At 32.7% G+C, this 18,709-nt stretch overlaps 1 protein-coding gene across 1 annotated transcript in view; it reads left to right on the top strand.

The window, feature by feature from the left end:
• The window catches only part of LOC106639265 (proton-coupled zinc antiporter SLC30A2), a 700,309-nt gene that overhangs the window by 195,172 nt on the left and 486,428 nt on the right, over window positions 1-18,709 (top strand). The window contains exon 4 of the mRNA XM_089592401.1: window positions 14,582-14,730. Coding sequence (XP_089448527.1) covers window positions 14,582-14,730 — 149 coding nt within the window. The remainder of the gene's footprint in view (window positions 1-14,581; window positions 14,731-18,709) is intronic.

The following is an 18,709-nucleotide window of genomic DNA, read 5'->3' as shown; positions in this document are numbered from 1 at the left end:
ATTGAAAATTATAATTACCATAGCTTCTGAGTTAATGACATCAGACAAATGTATTCAAAATAATATTTTCAAATACCATGTATTAAAAATTACACATTTAACACAAATAAGTATAAGTCTCAAGCTATTTTTATGAATATAATAAAAATTTTATAGCAGCAACATTATTCAGAGCAAAAAATTATTATGTATTTGTTTGAATATAGTACTTATGTATAAAATTTGTGCTTGAAAAATTACGACGACTTTTGTAATAATAACATCTCGGATATGAATTTGAAGGCTGTCCTTTTATTCAATTTTATAAGATTTACTTTCTAAATTTGAAGATTTCAAAGAGAAAGGTCGAAGTTATAGTAAACATAAAAAATTTTAAAATGTGAGAACTACTTTTCTCTCCGATGTAAGAATTTCAAAATACAGTATCGTGGTAAGTAAATTTATTTTGTGTTTTCACTTTTAAAAATGCATTCTTGTTTTTAATATGTATTTAATAAATTTTAAGCCAATATTTCTTCGAAAAAGAAAAAAAAGCATTACAAGAAATAATTTCTTGCAGAACTTCCTTTACACGCCCTGCAGACTTTTTGCAGACCACCTGGAGACTGGGCTGTCTCAAATTTTCAAGAAAAAAAGTTGTCTCCAAATCTCAGTTATTAAAGGTATATCAGTTAATCACAGTTATTATCTGAATAATAAGACGATAACTGCACTGAGAAAATATTGGCACATTTTCTGCCAATGCATGTGCATACAACGCACAAAGTGCCCTTAAGTATAGTTATTAGCTCAGTCACTTATGCAGCAGCTGCACAAGTCCGGGAGGCTCGCACTCTAGAGTTGGGTGGCAGTGACCTAGTATTACGGGATAACTGACGCTATAGTTATTTATGTATCAGAATCTCTGTTTTAGCGTGCATGTGAGTATATGCGTCAGTCATCACTCAATTACCGCTTATAATTTGTAATTAAGTCATACACTTGTGCACCAATATGTAAGTGTTCATGACAGATAGATTCTTATCTAACTTTACTAAGGTGAATGTCCCGATTGTGAGACAACGTCCTCATTAATGGGATGTTTTTAAATTAATTAATCTTTAAATAGTGGAGAATGTATACGATTGTACAAAAATTTTATTAAATTATACGCGGAAAAATTTATCATATATCTTTTTTTCGAGGCCATAGTATATCTGCGCCTATTTTGAATCTTACTTTACTAAGTTTTTTCCTAATTAGATTGAATTTTTTGTCAAGATAAGTTTTTTTCCCGCAAAATTAGGTATTAAGTAATATATTAAAGTAAACATCAGTATTTTTAATGTGGATCTTTTATTTATAACCATGTCTCAGTATACGTACATCTAAAATTTGAAGGTCCCGGTTGATGGTACAACATGCATGTACTGTATATACGTACACTTTATCTTTATACCTTTTGCCTGGTAAGTGAGACACAGTAAAGTTGTGTTGTTTTTATTTGCAAATCATTTATTCTGTTATGTAAAAGTGAATACAGTGTATTTTAGTCAATTATGAAGTTATTGTAATTGAAATCCAGCTTTATTGTAAGTTAATTATTAACATACAGTAATAAATCGTCAACATAACTTCAAAAAGAGTGGTCGTAGGATTATTTATTTTGTAATTACCTACTTAGTTAACAATATTTATTTGTTATAGCTAAAAATAATAAAAAATAAGAGATAAAAGACTGACTATGATAAAAGACATGCTAGTTAATCTTCGCAATTGCATTGATGAAATACTAGGTGGTGTACTATATAAAGTAGTACCAAAGTTATTCTAATCCAGGTCTGAATTGAACAAGTTAAAATAAAAATATATAACACACGGGCTTCTTTGTCAAAAAATAAATTAACACTTTTTCAAGTTTGGATACAGAGCATGACTGTATTTCAATAAAAAATCAAAAATGGCAATATTCTGACATCCTTGATATGTTTTCTTTAGGGCTACATGTAATAGAGATATGTACATATTGGACGATAATGTTAATAAGACCAAATATATTATTAAATTAAAAACGTTTTAACCTAATACGAGTAAAAGGATGATACGCAATTACGACGCACGACGTGTGCAAATAATAAAACTACTGATACATGGCTAAAGAATAATAAAACGCTGAACAGCAGAACTGCATAATTTGTACACAAAAATTTACATTTTATGTCGGGTAGAGGCAGAAACATATGGTAAGGAGCTATAGAGGCTTAATACAAGATAAAGGACCAAAGAGAAAGGATCTAAAAAAACTTGGTATAGGATGAGATAAAAAAGGTTTTACACATGTGATACACGAAAAACCAAATTATGCAGTAGTAACTAGCTAAAAATTAAAACGCTTACATCAGTTTGTGTTTAACATACAGCAAGAAGTTCTTACATACAATACAATTTATTCTTTCATCCTTTCATCTATTATTAGGACTCTTTAAAAAATTGTAGATCTTTGAAATCATAGAGGTGTATTTCTTGATGCTGAAATCTCAGGGTCATCCTTGGATGAGATCAATAATTGTGCTTTATCTAAGGGTTATGGTACAGTGAAAGTCTATAAGAGTGTTATGCCTGTTAGATTGATAATTTTTTCTCTTGGATCACGTTTTTATGGTTCAAATAAGTGGTTCTGTACCTTTTTTGATAAATTTTTTGTAAGACCACTATATTCGGTTAAGAACTCTTATGAAGTACGTTATCAACTTCATCAACTTGTTTTTCCTTGAGGTTTCTTATTGGTTTCGTTTGATTTAGTGTCACTTTGTATCAATTTGCCTTTTTCATTAGTTAGAAGTTGTATCAGCAGCAAGTTGGGCTCTCTTATTTGTCCTTTAGCAATGGATAAATAAAAAATTTTAATTATTCTGACTGTTTGAATTCATTCCAACTATTTTATATTTAATAAGATAACATACCGTCAGACTTGTGGCACACCAATGGGAGGTTGTTGCTTCCCGTAGACTGCAACAACAGCACTTAAGTCTCTTGAGACTTCCATTGTTCTGAGATGTGGGCAGTTATTTCTTACTTATATCAGATATGTAGATGATTGTCTTTTTATCATCAATAATAATATTTAAAACTGGTACTAGAATTTTTTTAAACTTTAATCCACTTATTCAGCTTTCACTTGAACAGAAAAACTATAAATTATTCCCCTTTATTGATACTTTTATTACTTGAGTTACTGAGGCTCTATGTATAAGCAACGTATGTAGCAAACCATCTGCCTCTTGTAGATGTCTTAATTCTTTCTCGCAGAATCTGGTGGTATGAAAGAGAGCGATTAATTTTTTCTATGATTGATAAAGTATACAAACTTGCTGATTCTTGTATTAGAACAAGAAATATTTAAGAGGTCAGAAGAATCTTAGATATGAATGCCTATCCTTCCTTTTTTTGCAAAAAAGTATATCAGAGCTAGGATAAGTATGCTCTTTAAAACATCTAAACTTTCAAACAATAAGAACGATGGATATATTCTCTCACTTTGTGCACAGAGTAACCTTCTACTAGACTTTTTTGATAGTACTTCTATTCCTTGAGCCGTTAGAGCATAATCATGAAAAAAAATTTGTTACACATAATATTAACGTAACTTTTAAAACACTCATAAGTTAACAGATATCTCTAGATTAGGTAAATAAAGAACACTAAAATTGCAGATTAGTGGTATATTGTTTACATTGTATTCTGTGAGTGTAGAATTTGTTATATTAGGCAGAGCAAATGAGAACTAAATATTCGCATGAGTTAACAAAATCAAACAGTTAAAAAACATGATCCAAGATTTGCAATAGCCCTACATTCTAATGTATTTTAACACTTTTTTGACTTTCATAATGTAAAAGTCTTGGACCGACAGAAGAATGGAGGCAATTTTCGTAAATGATCTATATTATAGTTTATGAGAATAATGTTAATTGACAGCTTGACACTAAAAAGTAAAGTCCTGTAGATAAAAAATTCTTGCTTGATGTAAAACAAAAATTGATGTAAGCGTTTTCATTTTTAGTTTAGTTACTACTGCATAGTTCTGTTTTTAATGTATTATATGCATGAAACTTTTTGTATCTCATCTTATACTAAGTTTCTTCGCATCCTCTTTCTTTGGTCTCTTACCTCCTTAGCTACTTACCTTATGTTTTGGACCTAACCTGACCTCTAATGAAAATTTTTATAAACAAATTATGCAGTTCTGTTTTTCAGCATTTTATCATCCATTAGTCATATATAACTAATTATTCGTGAGTGCAGTTCGTGCACTGTAGTTGCGTGTTATCCCCCCACTTGTATTGGTATTGTACATTTTTTATTTGAAGATATAATTATTTTTATTAACATTATCTTTACATTTTTACATAATTAAATAGCATGTTGCTCTAAAGAAGACACCTAAGGAATGTGGAAACATTGGCATTTTTAGTTTCTTATTAAAATACAGTCATGCTCTACATCCAAATTTGAAGGAGTATTTATTTAGAAACTATATTTATAAATTGTAATATTTATTATATAATGCCACATACTTAGTTCTCATTTAATATTCTTGTTTATTTATAGTAATCAGAGAAAATCATGGTTTTCATGCGTAGTAAAGTTCTGTTACATTTGAAATTCAAAAAAATCAATTAGTACGTAATCAAATGTAACCAAAATAAATTTTTACGACTGAAAGTATGTTTGACCACATAAAAATATCTGCGAGTATGTATCTCAACGCAAGCAAATATAAATCGTAAGAGTCGAAGGCTTACTTAATGATTGAAGCTCGTGATAAACAAATAATCAGAAAAAAATGGTTTTTTTCTTCTAAAGCATGCTCTACACATGAAAAAATGAATTAGTCAGAATAAATGTAAAGGTACATATTTAATATTGCAAATACACCATTCTAAAGTATAATCTGAGACAAACTATCCTGCAGCCTTACGTGAAGACTTATCGTCAGACTTTTCTGCAGAATTTCCTTCAGTCTTTCCTGCATATTTATTGTACCCAAGTCCTGCTGACTAATACGCAGCTATTGCTAAAGACTATTTGCAGACTGGGCTGCCTCGAATTTTCGAGAGAAAAATTTGTTCCAGATCTAATTTATTAACGGCATATCAGCCATATTTCGCGTTATAAATCGGATTATAGCACCAAAACAAGGGAGATAAAGTATTTCTAAAAAATTTTTTCAAACTGTTAATTAAAAAAATAGTTTTTCCTTAATTTTATTAGGAAATACTTTGTCTCACCAGTTTTAATAACATTATATGAGTAATATACCAACATAACATGAGATTTACATACAACTTTTTATGTAAAAATGTGAGATAACCCAGTCGGCTGAGGAACTTGCAGGAATGGCTGTAGCTGAGTCTGCAGAATTTGGGTGCAATAAGCCTGCAGTAAGATATTCAGGATACCTGCAGAAAAATTTTGTACGGGAAACATGCATCATTGAACAAAAACCAGTTGTGAGCTTACCATCAATAAACTTACGATTTTTGGGCTTGTCAGTATGTTTCACCTCTACGAAGTATTTAAAAAAATTCTTCTACATGTATTTCGATACTACAAGTGGAATTTATAATAAATTTTAGGTTCTGAATCAATTCCTCAAATTAGATAAATTTTAAACTACAGAGAATCTTTTTTAGTAATAATTTGACGTTCAGAGTATTAAAAATATTTTCATTGTGCTAAGTGCATCAAAAAAAGTCTTAAGTATGCTTTTTCAGACATATTTTAAAGGCATTATTACGTTTCAAAACCTATTATAAAAAAATTAGTTATTTACTGTGCTAAAAGGTGGTGAACAAGCGATGGTCTGTATGATAATTTAAATATTAATCAAAACTGCCCAACATTACACTGAAGCCATGAAAAAGATATTCTTATAGCTAAGGAATTTTGTGCATTTTAATTTGAAGTGACCGTCATACAAACGTGTAGATGAGTAGACTTATGTACAGCCAACAATCAGTTACCGAGAGATACGCATAAAATGTGTTAAATAGCAATTAGATACAGCTATAATAACCAAAGAAATACTATAAACAGAAAGGGCTTGAAAAAATTCTTTAGACACACTAAAGAGTTAATAATGTGATAAAAAAAAAAAATATGTTATACAAAGGTTTCTAAGTCAAGATAAGACATTAAATAGTAAATTTTATTATAATAAAGAGTCAGAGTTATAAAGTTGTACTCGGCCAGCTTAGTACACGCACACCACTAGCCCGAGTACGTTGCTGTGGGTGTACAACTGTGTGACTCCGGCCTCTTTTGTGCGACCGCCGTACCCCAGCGTCGCAGCTTACAGTACCGCACACAGTTAAAACTTTTTTTTTATTTGGTAAGTAATACCTCCACTACTAATTTACCTACAAACCACTACAATTGCCCGCAACGAGCCACTACAATGCCTCCGAGGAGCTACTACGATTTTCCCCAAGAAGCCACTACTATTCCCTCAGGGAGCTACTACTCGCGACCCGGAGCCACTGCCCCTTATGCTCAAGGAGGGCACGAGGTGCACCTCACGACCCGAGTTCTCTTTACTCCAAAGTAAACTAGCCACGAGTTCTCCACCCCTACCAGCTACTAGTCCGATATGAGGGAGTCTTAGCGTCCTCCTCACGGTTTCGTGCTCCTGGCACACACTATCACCACTGCTTAAGTATTAACAGTACTCACCTTGGTGCTTGCGATTCCCCGGTCTCTTAGGTCCCCTGTTACCTGGTCTTGGCTCCAGCCCAGGTGCTCTTTAACCTTTTTAGCCGCCCGATCGCAACCAGCCAGCCGAGACCCTGGAATTCTCTTCCCGGTCACAAGATCCTAGGAAGGAAATCCAGACAAATCGTGAGCTACACAAGACTTCACAAAATCCTCCTCTTCGATAGTTTAGAGCTAACAAAATCTCAACGACTACTCACAGAGACTTAAATTTTGCTACTGCTCGGGCCAGCTACTTCTACCTGCTCGATAACTCGGAACAGCCCCTACCATCAATCTCTTGATCGATCGTCCACCGTCGATCAACGATTGCTGATTGGCTAATCATGCCTTCGCGCCCTCTTTTGTTTATTCAGTCATTTATTTACCCTTCTTGGCATTAAGTTTTGACCAGAAAATCATACCAGCACCTTCGCCGGTCTGGTCCTCCTGTTTCAGACCGTTCCACTCCCTCAAGAGTGGAGGTGCCGTCACGAACCGTCTACCTACCACCAACCAATAAGCCTCACCTCTGAGGCCCAAGTCACGTCTGCACCGCTCACCAAGCACGCGCTCACGACCCATGCCCTGAGAGGCATTGCTCGATGGTATCAAGCACACTCACAGACACGTGCACATAAACTTGTGGATTTACCATAGCCATGCCTCTGTGTGCGCGTGCTTGACTCTGCGAGTTCGTCGCAATTTTCTCTCCTAAACAACAAATACTCTCTCTTAAATCGAAATTCCTTTAGTCACTACAAAAAAATAGTTTTTTTTAAACTTAACTCAGCCACTATCATCCTGCAAGTTTGTACTAAAATAGGAGATTATTAACAAAAACAACTACTATCTCTCTTTAAGGTCTCCTACTGGTCTCTTATCGCTATCCTCAACATCTGATTTCGCAAATCGGTTGGGAGGTCTTAGGTTGCCCTAAGAAGATAATGTAGGTCCCTTTATTGCACCGTGGTTTGAGTTGATACGTGGGGTGCAGGGTCAAACCAATGAGATACCTACTGACCGTAGACTTCAGATCGTCTCTGCCTCCCATACCGCCACCACAAATACTTCCAATGTGCGTCGATGCAACGTGGGCAGCTGGAGAGATTGGTGCCACGTCGTCCAAAATTTTGGCAGAACATGACTGTTACAGGAACGTGACACAATACACGACTGTGCCCCAGTGCCCAGCAGTTGAGGCACACACCAGACAGTACCAGCGGGTCTACTGTTAGATCAGTGGCAATTGCCTTGATCCTTAAGTAAAGAATCAAAAACAAAAAGCAAAAAAAAAAACAATACAAACGTACCGAAGCCAACAGAAGAGGCATCAGTGGTGTAGTAGCGGTGAAGAACTCCACACCTTAAATGTTTCAGGTGTAGAATTTCACACCTCAGATGTTGGAAAAAATGTATATACGTATTAAGCAGCGTAAAAGCGCTACAAGCCACAATGCAAACGAAGCCTTCTTAACTATGCTTCTATAGTACAATATGCAGTAGTTGAATTCGCAAACCACACAATTTAAATGCTGATATTTATTTACGTCATTAAAATAAAAGTATTGACTTTAACAACCAAGTTCTTGATAGTGAAAATCAACACTTTAAGTATCAAAGATTATTTAAAACTACAAAAAATAATTAACAAAGTTTGCAGCCCATTACACGGTATATAATCGTGTTACCCAGTATTGCTTCTTTCTTGCCGTGCTGGTCGCACTCTTTCAGATTACTGCGCATAGCAAATAGGAGTAAGAGAGACGTGTACTAAAGAGACCTTTGAGTCCATTGAGTTACCTCAAAAGTTATAGTTTCAAAATGCTATTCTTTGATTATCACTCGTATGTGTTTATAGTACATTCAAAAGAGTATCGATACATTTCACTGCTTTTCAGTCATTTGAACACAGAGATATATTCTTAAATATATGTAGTACGATCTTAAATATATGTAGTATGAAGTTCAAGATCAGACAGTTTTGCTGTATCAGATTTTATTTTTGTATTACGTATCAATTTAAAAAATGGTTCCAAAAAGTTGATTTGTGTAACAATGGATGTAAACTTAGTAAAACAAGTTTTTGTTATAACTGAAAATTTATAAGCTTATAGATTATTTTGGTGTAGGTATAAGAAAAAAAAAAGGTTTCCGATAAGCTCTAATACAATCATACTTTATTACTAAATAACGCAAAGAATGAAAACATCGATCTCAAATTGAAGAGCCAGATCGAATAACCAATTTAGTGCTTGGCCTGTACCTAGATATATGTAGTCACTCTCTCTTGCACTGAGAACGCCCAAGTCTCTTTGGGGTTCAAAACAATGTTACTATTTGTTAACTGTCAGAAAACTTGCAACAGGACAGTTGTGCCACTACGTTACGGAAATATGTATGCAAAGTATCAGTTAAAAATACGTAATCAAACTAAAGTTATTAGTAGTCGAGCAAGCAACGATCAGCAGGCAAGTAGTAGACAGTGCGCACAGAATAATCTGATACTCAAACTCATTGACTGTAGGGAGAAAGTGGGAGAGCAAATTTGCTTACAAGCACTTGTACACAACTATTACTTCTGGAAGTCAATATTTACTTTTTTATGGTATGTAACAACAGTTAAAAACAATATATAAAACAAATCAAAAAGAAACAAAACGTTTAAGAAATAATATAATGTGGGAAGTTTGTGTTTTATAAAAAGCTAGAAATGAAGTAAGAGTATTTTCAATTTAATTAAATACATATGTGTTTGTCATTGTGAGGTTGAAACTTTCTGTGTATTTCTTTACATCTTGTGAAAATTGTATCGTATTAACTATTAAAAAAATTTAACCTTTAGTCAGTGAGAGTATATTCAGCCATCTGAGAGCTTTGATCCATCTTGTACTTATTATCAACGCAGTCAGAGCATTGATCTCTTACGTAAAATTGATGAAATTAATTACAACGATTCTGTCATTAATCAACGTGAGTACATTCGTCATTTCAAAGCTCTGATCAATCTCATTACTTTCAACCTAGCCCAAACATAAATTGTTCAGACAAAGCGGAAAGTAAAGTTCCTAACAATATACCAGTGATTAATCAGGAAGATGGCATTCAACTTTCTCAAAGCGTCGATAAACCACGCAAAATTAAGGATGTGTCCTTAATGCACTCACCTTCCGCGATCAGCTCATCCAGTATGGATATGATAATACGTAAGCAGACAATCTTTAACTTTTGAAAAGTTCTGAAAATTCAGTGTTATCTGTTAATAGTATTTCTGAAAATCATACTGTTTCCTTTAAAAATCAGAAAAAATTCAATAATGAAGAAGATGAAAATGAGAACAAATATTGACTGCTTGCAGTAGTATACAAAGATGAGTCTAGTAAAGATATTTCTAAAGAGAGAAGACAAGTGATTAACAACATCGTCTCAAAACTAACCATAAATGAAAGAAGAACCTGAATAGTTAATTATGTAAGAAAAGTCCCAGTTAATTATAGGAAATGTAATAAATCAAAAAAACGTCACTGACAGTATAGTGACTTTTTGCCAAGAGATGACGAAGTCAATGTAAAAGTTTGTACGTCATTTTTCTTGGAAATTTTTGGTTATATACTAAACAACGATGGCCTAATAATATTTGCTTTAAAAAGTACAGATGCTGTAACTTTGATTCCTAGACTTGCAAAAAGTAATTATACTGCAAAAATAAATGGATTCAAAATTGTTATGTTAACAAAACAGCTGGTAACCTTTAATCAAAGTTTTGTGCCCTTGGGCATACCAAATCAGAAACTACCACTATTACTGTTATTACTCTTATTATTTCCAGAAGTTATCTCAAAGTGGATGATTCAAGCCAATAAATACAAAACATCTGAGCTCACTTAATAGATATTAGCAAATTGTGTGAACGAAAGGAACGAACCGAACGAACGAACAAAAAAAATTGAACGTGCCCTGTAACAAGCGCTTACCACCCATTTCTGTAATCAATCGAGATAAACAATCTTTAGAATTGTGGTTAGATAATTGTTCTGAACTGAGCGTTTCTATCGATTCTTATATGTTTGATAAACTTGAACAAAGTTTAAACTAAATCGATTGAGTTATTATTTTTTGTTTTCAGGCCACAGACCACTTTTACCACCAGGTTGAATCGTCAACAACAAAAAAAAGTAATTTATTTGTCTTCCAAGGTTTTGAATCATCTGTCAGTTAAATGAATTCACGTAAAGTTTTCGTTAAGTCATTAGTTCGTTCTAATTTTTTGTTTTGACTAGGCAAGTCATTCATTCACAAAAAGAAAAAAAGTTCAGATTGTCTACAACTCTGTGCCGTAAAACGAATGAAGATCGTGGAGCTTACGTATAAAATACAATTAAGATTATGCCAGAGAATTTATTGTTTGTGATTTTCTACGTAAACGTACTATTCTAAAAAAATGATTTCTACTCGTTGAAAAACAAAGTACTTATCGAGGGACACTAGAACAGAAAAAAAAGATATTCTTGACAAACTAGTACCTTTCAAACTTTAACTATACTTCACTTTTTTCAATTTCTTACATAATTTTATTATTTGTTCTATCGATAAAAAGGTAATTTACTTAAATAATTTAGTCCATCTACGTAACTACCATTAGCAAAATTTTGAAACTGTGATCGGTAAAGATTTTCGGGAATATTCAATAAACTATTTCATCCGTCAAAATTGGGTAAGTGTTACAATCATAAAATGTTAAAATATGATCAAATTATCTCTGTAATAAGGAAACAAAGTGGAATATTATGAATAAAAAAAAATACTTGTATGAAAATATGGAAGGTTTGTACTAATCCGTATTAAAAATTACAGTCATTCTAAACTGCTACTTAACCTTTTTTTTATTGTTTAGTTTGTAAAGTCTTGATCTCTTTAGGACTAAAAAGGCCGTGAGGACACTAACCCTTTTTTTAAGAAAGAAAGTGCACTAAGTCTCAAGGGTCAGTACATCTTTTTTACGATTCCCGTTGGAAAATGGTTTTTTGTAATTATTATCAAGATCATATATGATTTACCATAAAACAGTTTTTCCAGAACAAAACCTTAAATTTTTATTGGTTTATTAAGGCAAATAGTTTGCATTGATTCTCTTAGTTTGACTCTAACTACACAAATATCTTTTTTCCTTTGTACGGCAGGGCTATGTCAGGGAAAAAAGATATTTGTGTAATTAGAGTCAAACTAAGAGAATCAATGCAAACTATTATTTTCCAACTGATTCGAACAATGTTACTATTGTTCATCTGCAATTTTTCAAACATCTATGAACGAAAAATTTAATGTGCTCTGTAAAAGATTGCAAGCTAAATTTCTTTACCGCATTTCGATGTTTTCAAAGTTTTTAAAAGTAAGGGGAAAGAGGTGACAAGTATTCTGAACATCACTAAATAATAGCTACGTAAACGTTAAGACATTAAAAAACGTATGGCTTCAATGAAACAAGGTGTCTTACAATGCGTATTCAACTTTGGGAAAAATATACTTCTGCTCAAGCTTCTAGTAACTGTCAGGTTTACAGTTGGCTACTGTGGCTTAAAGCTTATAATACATATATACTTGATTTAGATACAAATTAAATGTTTTACTTTATCGAAGGTGCGTTAAAAAAGGTGCTTACCTTGTTAGTTGTTAAATTTATCATGCATCACCAATCAAATTACATAATAATGGTTACATCAAAGTATTTTTATATTCTGATGTGATGGGCAGTCAGATCATAAACTATTTAATGGTTAATTTATGATTAATACTGTCAAAAAAATATGAGGTTTTTATTAAACTTCTTAGTCATGTTTACGGTCATGCGTATTGTGAAAGTAATTGAATTTAAAGTAAGGACGGTTACAAAAAACAAATGCAAGAAACCTTCAAAACGCCAGACAAATACATTTATCTCATAAAAAATTTAAGGAATTCTTTTTCCACTATGATTTATGCGTTCCAATGCAAAGTTTGGAATTTGGAGACTGCACCAACTGAGATTAAATGTATGAATAAAATAAAAGTTAGCTCCTCACTAAGCGCTACTAATTACCTTGTTAAGGTTTTTTATTCCTATTAAAATCTTCCACAGAAAGTATTTATTAAATAATGCACGACTTTCAATACTTTTAAAAAAGCACCAATAAAAAAAAGACTTCAAGAACTTACAACCGTAGTTGAGTCAAAAAGGATAACATTTTTATGAGTAATTTTTTTTAAGAAACAATGATTGAAAATAGTAAGAAAAGAGAAAAGTCCAAGAAAAGTTAGGAAAATAAAAAAAAAATAACAACAAGACATAAGGAAGCGTAAATAATATGGTTTAAAAGGACTGAAGCCACTTATTATACAAGCTTGATCTAAAAAAGTAATAAAGGAAAGAAAATGCAAGAAAACTTTGACGAAAACGTCAAATCAAGTTATATTTTTGTAATCATGTCAATAAGAAACAATTTCTTCTTAATAAAAATTTATAAAAAGATAATTTTCTTATATTCTTAACACTCGTTACTGTAAATATAATAATTCTGATCAATCAATATCTTGGTATGTGTGCGTATAGTTGTATATTTATTTTGTGAAATATATTATAATTATACATGAGAACATAAAATATGTTAATAATTATATAGTATTTTAAATATAAAAATCTTACCCACTCAGTTAAATGTGTATCTTTTTTAAATAATAACGATCGAAACAACAATGATAATAAGAATGAAGTCCAGTACAGTAAACTTGACTACATAATTCGTTACGCAATCAAAGCAATCAAATTTAAAGAAAGTCACTCGTTCTCTCTCTCACTGTATTTTTTCATCGTCCCGGATAATATTTTTTTCTGCATCTCCTGCTGGATATTCTTTCTCGAACATCTTCAGTATTTTTCGTTGCTCTTGGCCTTCTCTGTTGGCTTACTGGAGTGGGTGATTCCAGAATATTAAATAAATGAATTAAAGTGGCTGAAATATTGTAAGTAATTAGCTTCGAGAGAGAGGTGAAGATGGAGCTCGAACCGATTCACTAAGAATTCGCGAGATTCTATGCTTACCATGGATCTACGATCACCATTAAAAGCGGCTTCACTAATTGCACTCTTAGGTGCACTATTGTGTCGTCAGTTGTACGCCACTCTAATATACGGATGCTGGCTTAGCTGATAGAGCCAAGTCATGTCCGTAATAGTAGATACTATGATTTAAATCTTAAATAAAATATTTGTAGTATCTGACTTAAACTTAGACATGACTTAACAAAGAGATGGACGAGTGGAATAAAAGAAAAAAATAAAAGCATGAGTGTTTATTTTGGAAAAAACTAAAACAATGCTTTAGTTTACAAGAATTTCTTGAATGGGACTTTTAAAACGTTTATCTAAGAAAGTATGCTGAATATACGAAGTTATGCAAAAATCACATAAACTATACTGTCAACCCTAGTGTACTTTACCATTTTCATCATAAAATGTTTTACTAAATTTAAATCACGCTTTTACACGTCATAAAAGGTTTTTTGATCGATCATTAATTAAATTAAAAAATTTTTTCTCGTATATAGTTGAAAGATTCCAAAAAACGATATGCTTTAAAAGTGAGTATTACCTGTTTGAGTCTAGTTTAGTTATATAAAAAAAATGTTAGGAATACGTGTTTTAAATTTGTTATTATTTGGCTTAAGCTCCTACTTCTATCATTTTCTTTTAAAAAACTAAGTAAATGTGCTCTAAGTTTGGGTAAGCGAATTAATATATAAACAAATAATTATGCCATTAACTTCAATTATTTTTAGGACAAAATTTCTCAAATACATAAAGCTAATGTTACAGGTGGAGTGTGGTCAAACAGCTTAGCGATAGCCACAGATGCAGCTCATCTATTCACTGATTTAACGTCTTTTATGATATCACTTTTTTCAATGTGGATGGCACATAGACCTGCAACTCAGAAAATGCCGTTTGGATGGTACCGAGCTGAGGTAAGGGATCATGATAAGCAATTTAAACATAGTAGCATAAAGAAAATGTTTCTGACATCTACGTACTCTCAACTTATACTTCGTATCTTACCTAACCAATGTAACAACAAGCATTTACACGTTTTTGTTTATGGTAATGAACTACACAAACGGAATATAAACCATAAAATCTATTGTTAGAAACTATTACTTTATCATCATAAAATTGTTATTATATTCTTTTCAAAGTTATACTTTTTACTTAGATTAACTTTAAAAAAATATTTTATTACTTTTTTATTCACATTCAACGGTTTTTGTTTGCCTAACCTATGTAAAGTGAGCTTTACTGTAGTTTAATTCTACAGAGATTATCTGATGTAAATAATGTCCATGTAATTTTTCATATCTTGTATGAGAAATCTGGATCTCTTATGCATTGGCCTTCTGCTTAATCTAAGAAACTTATTTAATCACCTGTTTCTACTGAAGTATAAATACACTAAGTTTTGTTTCATACATACAATCTTATACCTAAAACTCTTAATCGTCTTACGCTTACTTGTGTAAGAAAAAAAATATCTAGTAGCTCTCGCTTTCTAAATAGCTGATTATTTTGAAAGTCATAAATTTTATATTTGTATTATTATATCATCTATTTAAGAAGTCATAACTTAAGATCATCCCTTTTACTTAATGTTTTCAATGCTTTTTTTACATTTATTTAGATTTTTGTAATCTTAATTAAATTAATCCAGAATAAAAGCATTTAACTTAAATGCTAAAAAAGTTTATGAAAATCAAAAAAGTGACAAATAAACGCTTTATAATGGCTTTGTCATAAAGAGCCTAATGTATTACAACAGGTGTAATAAAAAAAAATACCAGTGAGAGATAAGATGGAACTAAAAAACATTACTATGTCCATGAACTCTTTTTAAGTCTCTGCAGCTCAAGACTTAAAGGAGCAAAAAAAAATGAAACAGCTCTTTACTATTTCTTTGCATTATGATAAGTTTTAGTTATCAATGAGTAAGGTTACAATGACGTTATATGTTATATTAGTTTACGAGAAAGAATAAACAGCCATAAGTGAACTTTTCAAGTCAAGATTTGTTTCCAACGGATTCCTATGTATTAATCGGGGTTTGGGCACTGGAAAAAGTTTGCTTAATTATGTAATTAATAATTTGTAAACAATGTTTTTCTAGTTCTTGCTAAGTTTCTGGTTTTTTAAAAATGTTTATCTTATGACGACATGGTCATTTTTCATTTTGAGCCGAGATACACCAAAACTCGACTTGTACAATTTTGGATGCCTAATGATTGTTTTTAATGCCTGCATACGTGTGTTGTCTTTTTATTAAATTTCATGCGAGAAAGAAAGAGAAAAAGACAAAGTAATGTAGCTGATGAGACTAGCAAAGAGAAGAGTGAAAGGGAAAAGCGTGACTATTAAGAAGAAATGATTATTAATGGACTCTAAGTAATATTATAACTGTGCACTTAAACAAATGTGTGTATTTTAGTATAATATGGTAGGAAAATTGAAAAGTGTGTTATCAACTAGTAGCGATAATTAAAATATTGAGTCGTATTTTACCGTGTCTTTTGTTAATCGTATTTCGCCAGGAATAAAACAAGAATGTGTGAGTATGTACGTCTGCTTTAAACAAAAAATAGGCCGTGTGCGAGCTAAGTTGCATGATATGGGTAGGAAAAAGAAAGAGATAGAGGAGATTTCAAGACAGTAGACCTCGAGCAGCAAGACAGAGAGTATTCCTTGACGGGCCTTTGAGAGGGAAGAATGTAGACTGTGTGCACCATCGAGACGTTATCCAATCTTCGTCCATTCATCAGCTCAAGGCGACATACAAAAGGTATCATCTCTTGCCTGGCTGGAGACTGAACAGTCATGAGAGGCTTGAGGGCACTGGGCGACACTATGGGAGCACGACACTGGCATCTACTCTGAAGATGGTTTATCTGGTGGTATTTAACGAAGTAAAGTTAGCGACTAGTAGGGAAGTGCGGGAGAGAGGCTTCGTATACGGTGACAAGGTAAGATTGTTCGTGTGTAGGATAAGTCGAGGGTGAGGGAAGAAAGCGGGCATGCAGATTGTGGGCGTCTGAGTCTCGGCAGTCTGCTAGGGGGCAGCCCGCCTGTGGCAATAGAATGAGGAGAGTACGTGCAGATGTTGAAGGTCGTCTGAGCCTTGGTAGTCAGGGAGTCTTGGTAGAGAGCTTTGCCGTCTATCTACTGCAACAGGACTTATTAGGAACTCTGTGTATGTGTGCGTTCGTAGCGTTGACTGAGACTTGGCAGAGCAGCTGGTGAGGTAGCTCGTAATTAAAGGTATTGCATCGTGGCCAAATGTTCTCGTAATCAAGCCAGATTATCGTCACCTTGGAGCTAGAAGTTCTCTAGGTCGCTTGTGGGAAACTTTGTGTGCGTGTATGTATATGAGCGCTGGGATGTGGGTAAAGATCTGCAACTTGTGAGTTATCTCTGGAGATAGCTACCATTCTCATTAAGTGTTCATCCAATGTAAATACAATAAAGAGTAAGCAAAAATGAATTCTGTGTTAGTGTATTCATTGGTATGAGTGTGTAATGTGTATGTCCTGATCCTTTCCCTCGATAACTGTCCGCCTCCCGAAAGACCGTCTGCAGCAGGGTCTTCTCTAGATAAAGAAATTCTATCGGAAGAGCAGAGCTGAGCCAAGTAGGGGGTTAAAGAGTACAGTGGAAAATGTGATGTGTCAGAGTGCTTCGGCGTCTTAGGTGTTGCAGAAGTTTAAAGGAGTTTAAGTGCGTTGCATCAGGACGGATTCTCGTTGACGTGAAAACGTTGACAGGGCTGGTATAATGCAATGTTATTATATACACATGTAAATAAAACTTGTTCCTTATGAAATTTATAAAAATAAGCCCATATATAGGTCCCTTAGTACAGGGCATATGTTGCAGACTGTGCGTTTAATTTGAAAAGTGCCAAATTGTGTTTATTTTTTAAGATCTGTGGTACTTCAGAAGTTGAAATTCCATGTAGAAGGAATGTCTGCTGATCATAGGACGTGTATACAATCTTTACAAGATTAGTGCATTCTTTTCTGAGCAATTAATTCTAAGAAATTCTTCGTTGCTTTGTTTGCAATATGCATCAAATGTATCGCAGACGTCTATTGCAAGCGAGACCAAGCTAGGAAAATCAAAATCAATCAAATTAAATTTAACGTCACATTTTAATTTTATAAGAAAAATTAAATATCGCTGGCTTATTAAAGATTTTTTGAGGCATACTAGTATTTGAAGAAGGTCTAAGACTATTAAACTTTTTTCAAAACTCTATATTGATTCTGGCGATTACATAACTGTGAAGGTAAAATTTATTTATAAGTAACAAAAAAAAACTGTTTTAGTATACACAGAAGCCGAGACTTTTTTTTTAATTTGTAAGGAATGATTTGTAAGGATTTGATTATTTAGCAGTAAAATTTAAACTTGTAAAGGCTTATGACTTGTTCTTTTAATAAAAAAATATACAGTACCTGTGCCACATAGTGTAGTACATAATAATAACTATTAAAGTAAACTGACTGCAGGAACAGGTAGAAGCTGCAGAAAATCAGGGAGAGATGAGCTCTAGGAGAGCGTATGCAACAGAACGAAGCTCGAACGCTTCAAATCGAGACGCTGTCAATACTAGACATGTTTTGGCTTTTGTAACACTCATTAAAATCTTTTTATGATGAATTTCGGGTAGCTTGATGAGACAAATATCATTAAACAATTTACATTAATGGCCAATGTCAACTGACAGTAAAAATATTTATACATCATTTTTTAGCACTTCTTTCTTATGGTTACTTTTTTAAGAAATTTTATTATTCTCTTTTTTTTTAAAGTATGAAATGATTTATGTTAATTTGATAAAACAAACTTAACTCATTATAATACATTTTCGTTTTTTGACAATAAGATATTATTAATGTCAAT

Source organism: Copidosoma floridanum, unplaced genomic scaffold (assembly GCF_036245765.1).
Source record: "Copidosoma floridanum isolate Cflo_tuat_1 unplaced genomic scaffold, Cflo_Japanese_pri ptg000016l, whole genome shotgun sequence".
Taxonomy (NCBI): domain Eukaryota; kingdom Metazoa; phylum Arthropoda; class Insecta; order Hymenoptera; family Encyrtidae; genus Copidosoma; species Copidosoma floridanum.
This window is presented reverse-complemented; position numbering and strand designations above follow the sequence as displayed.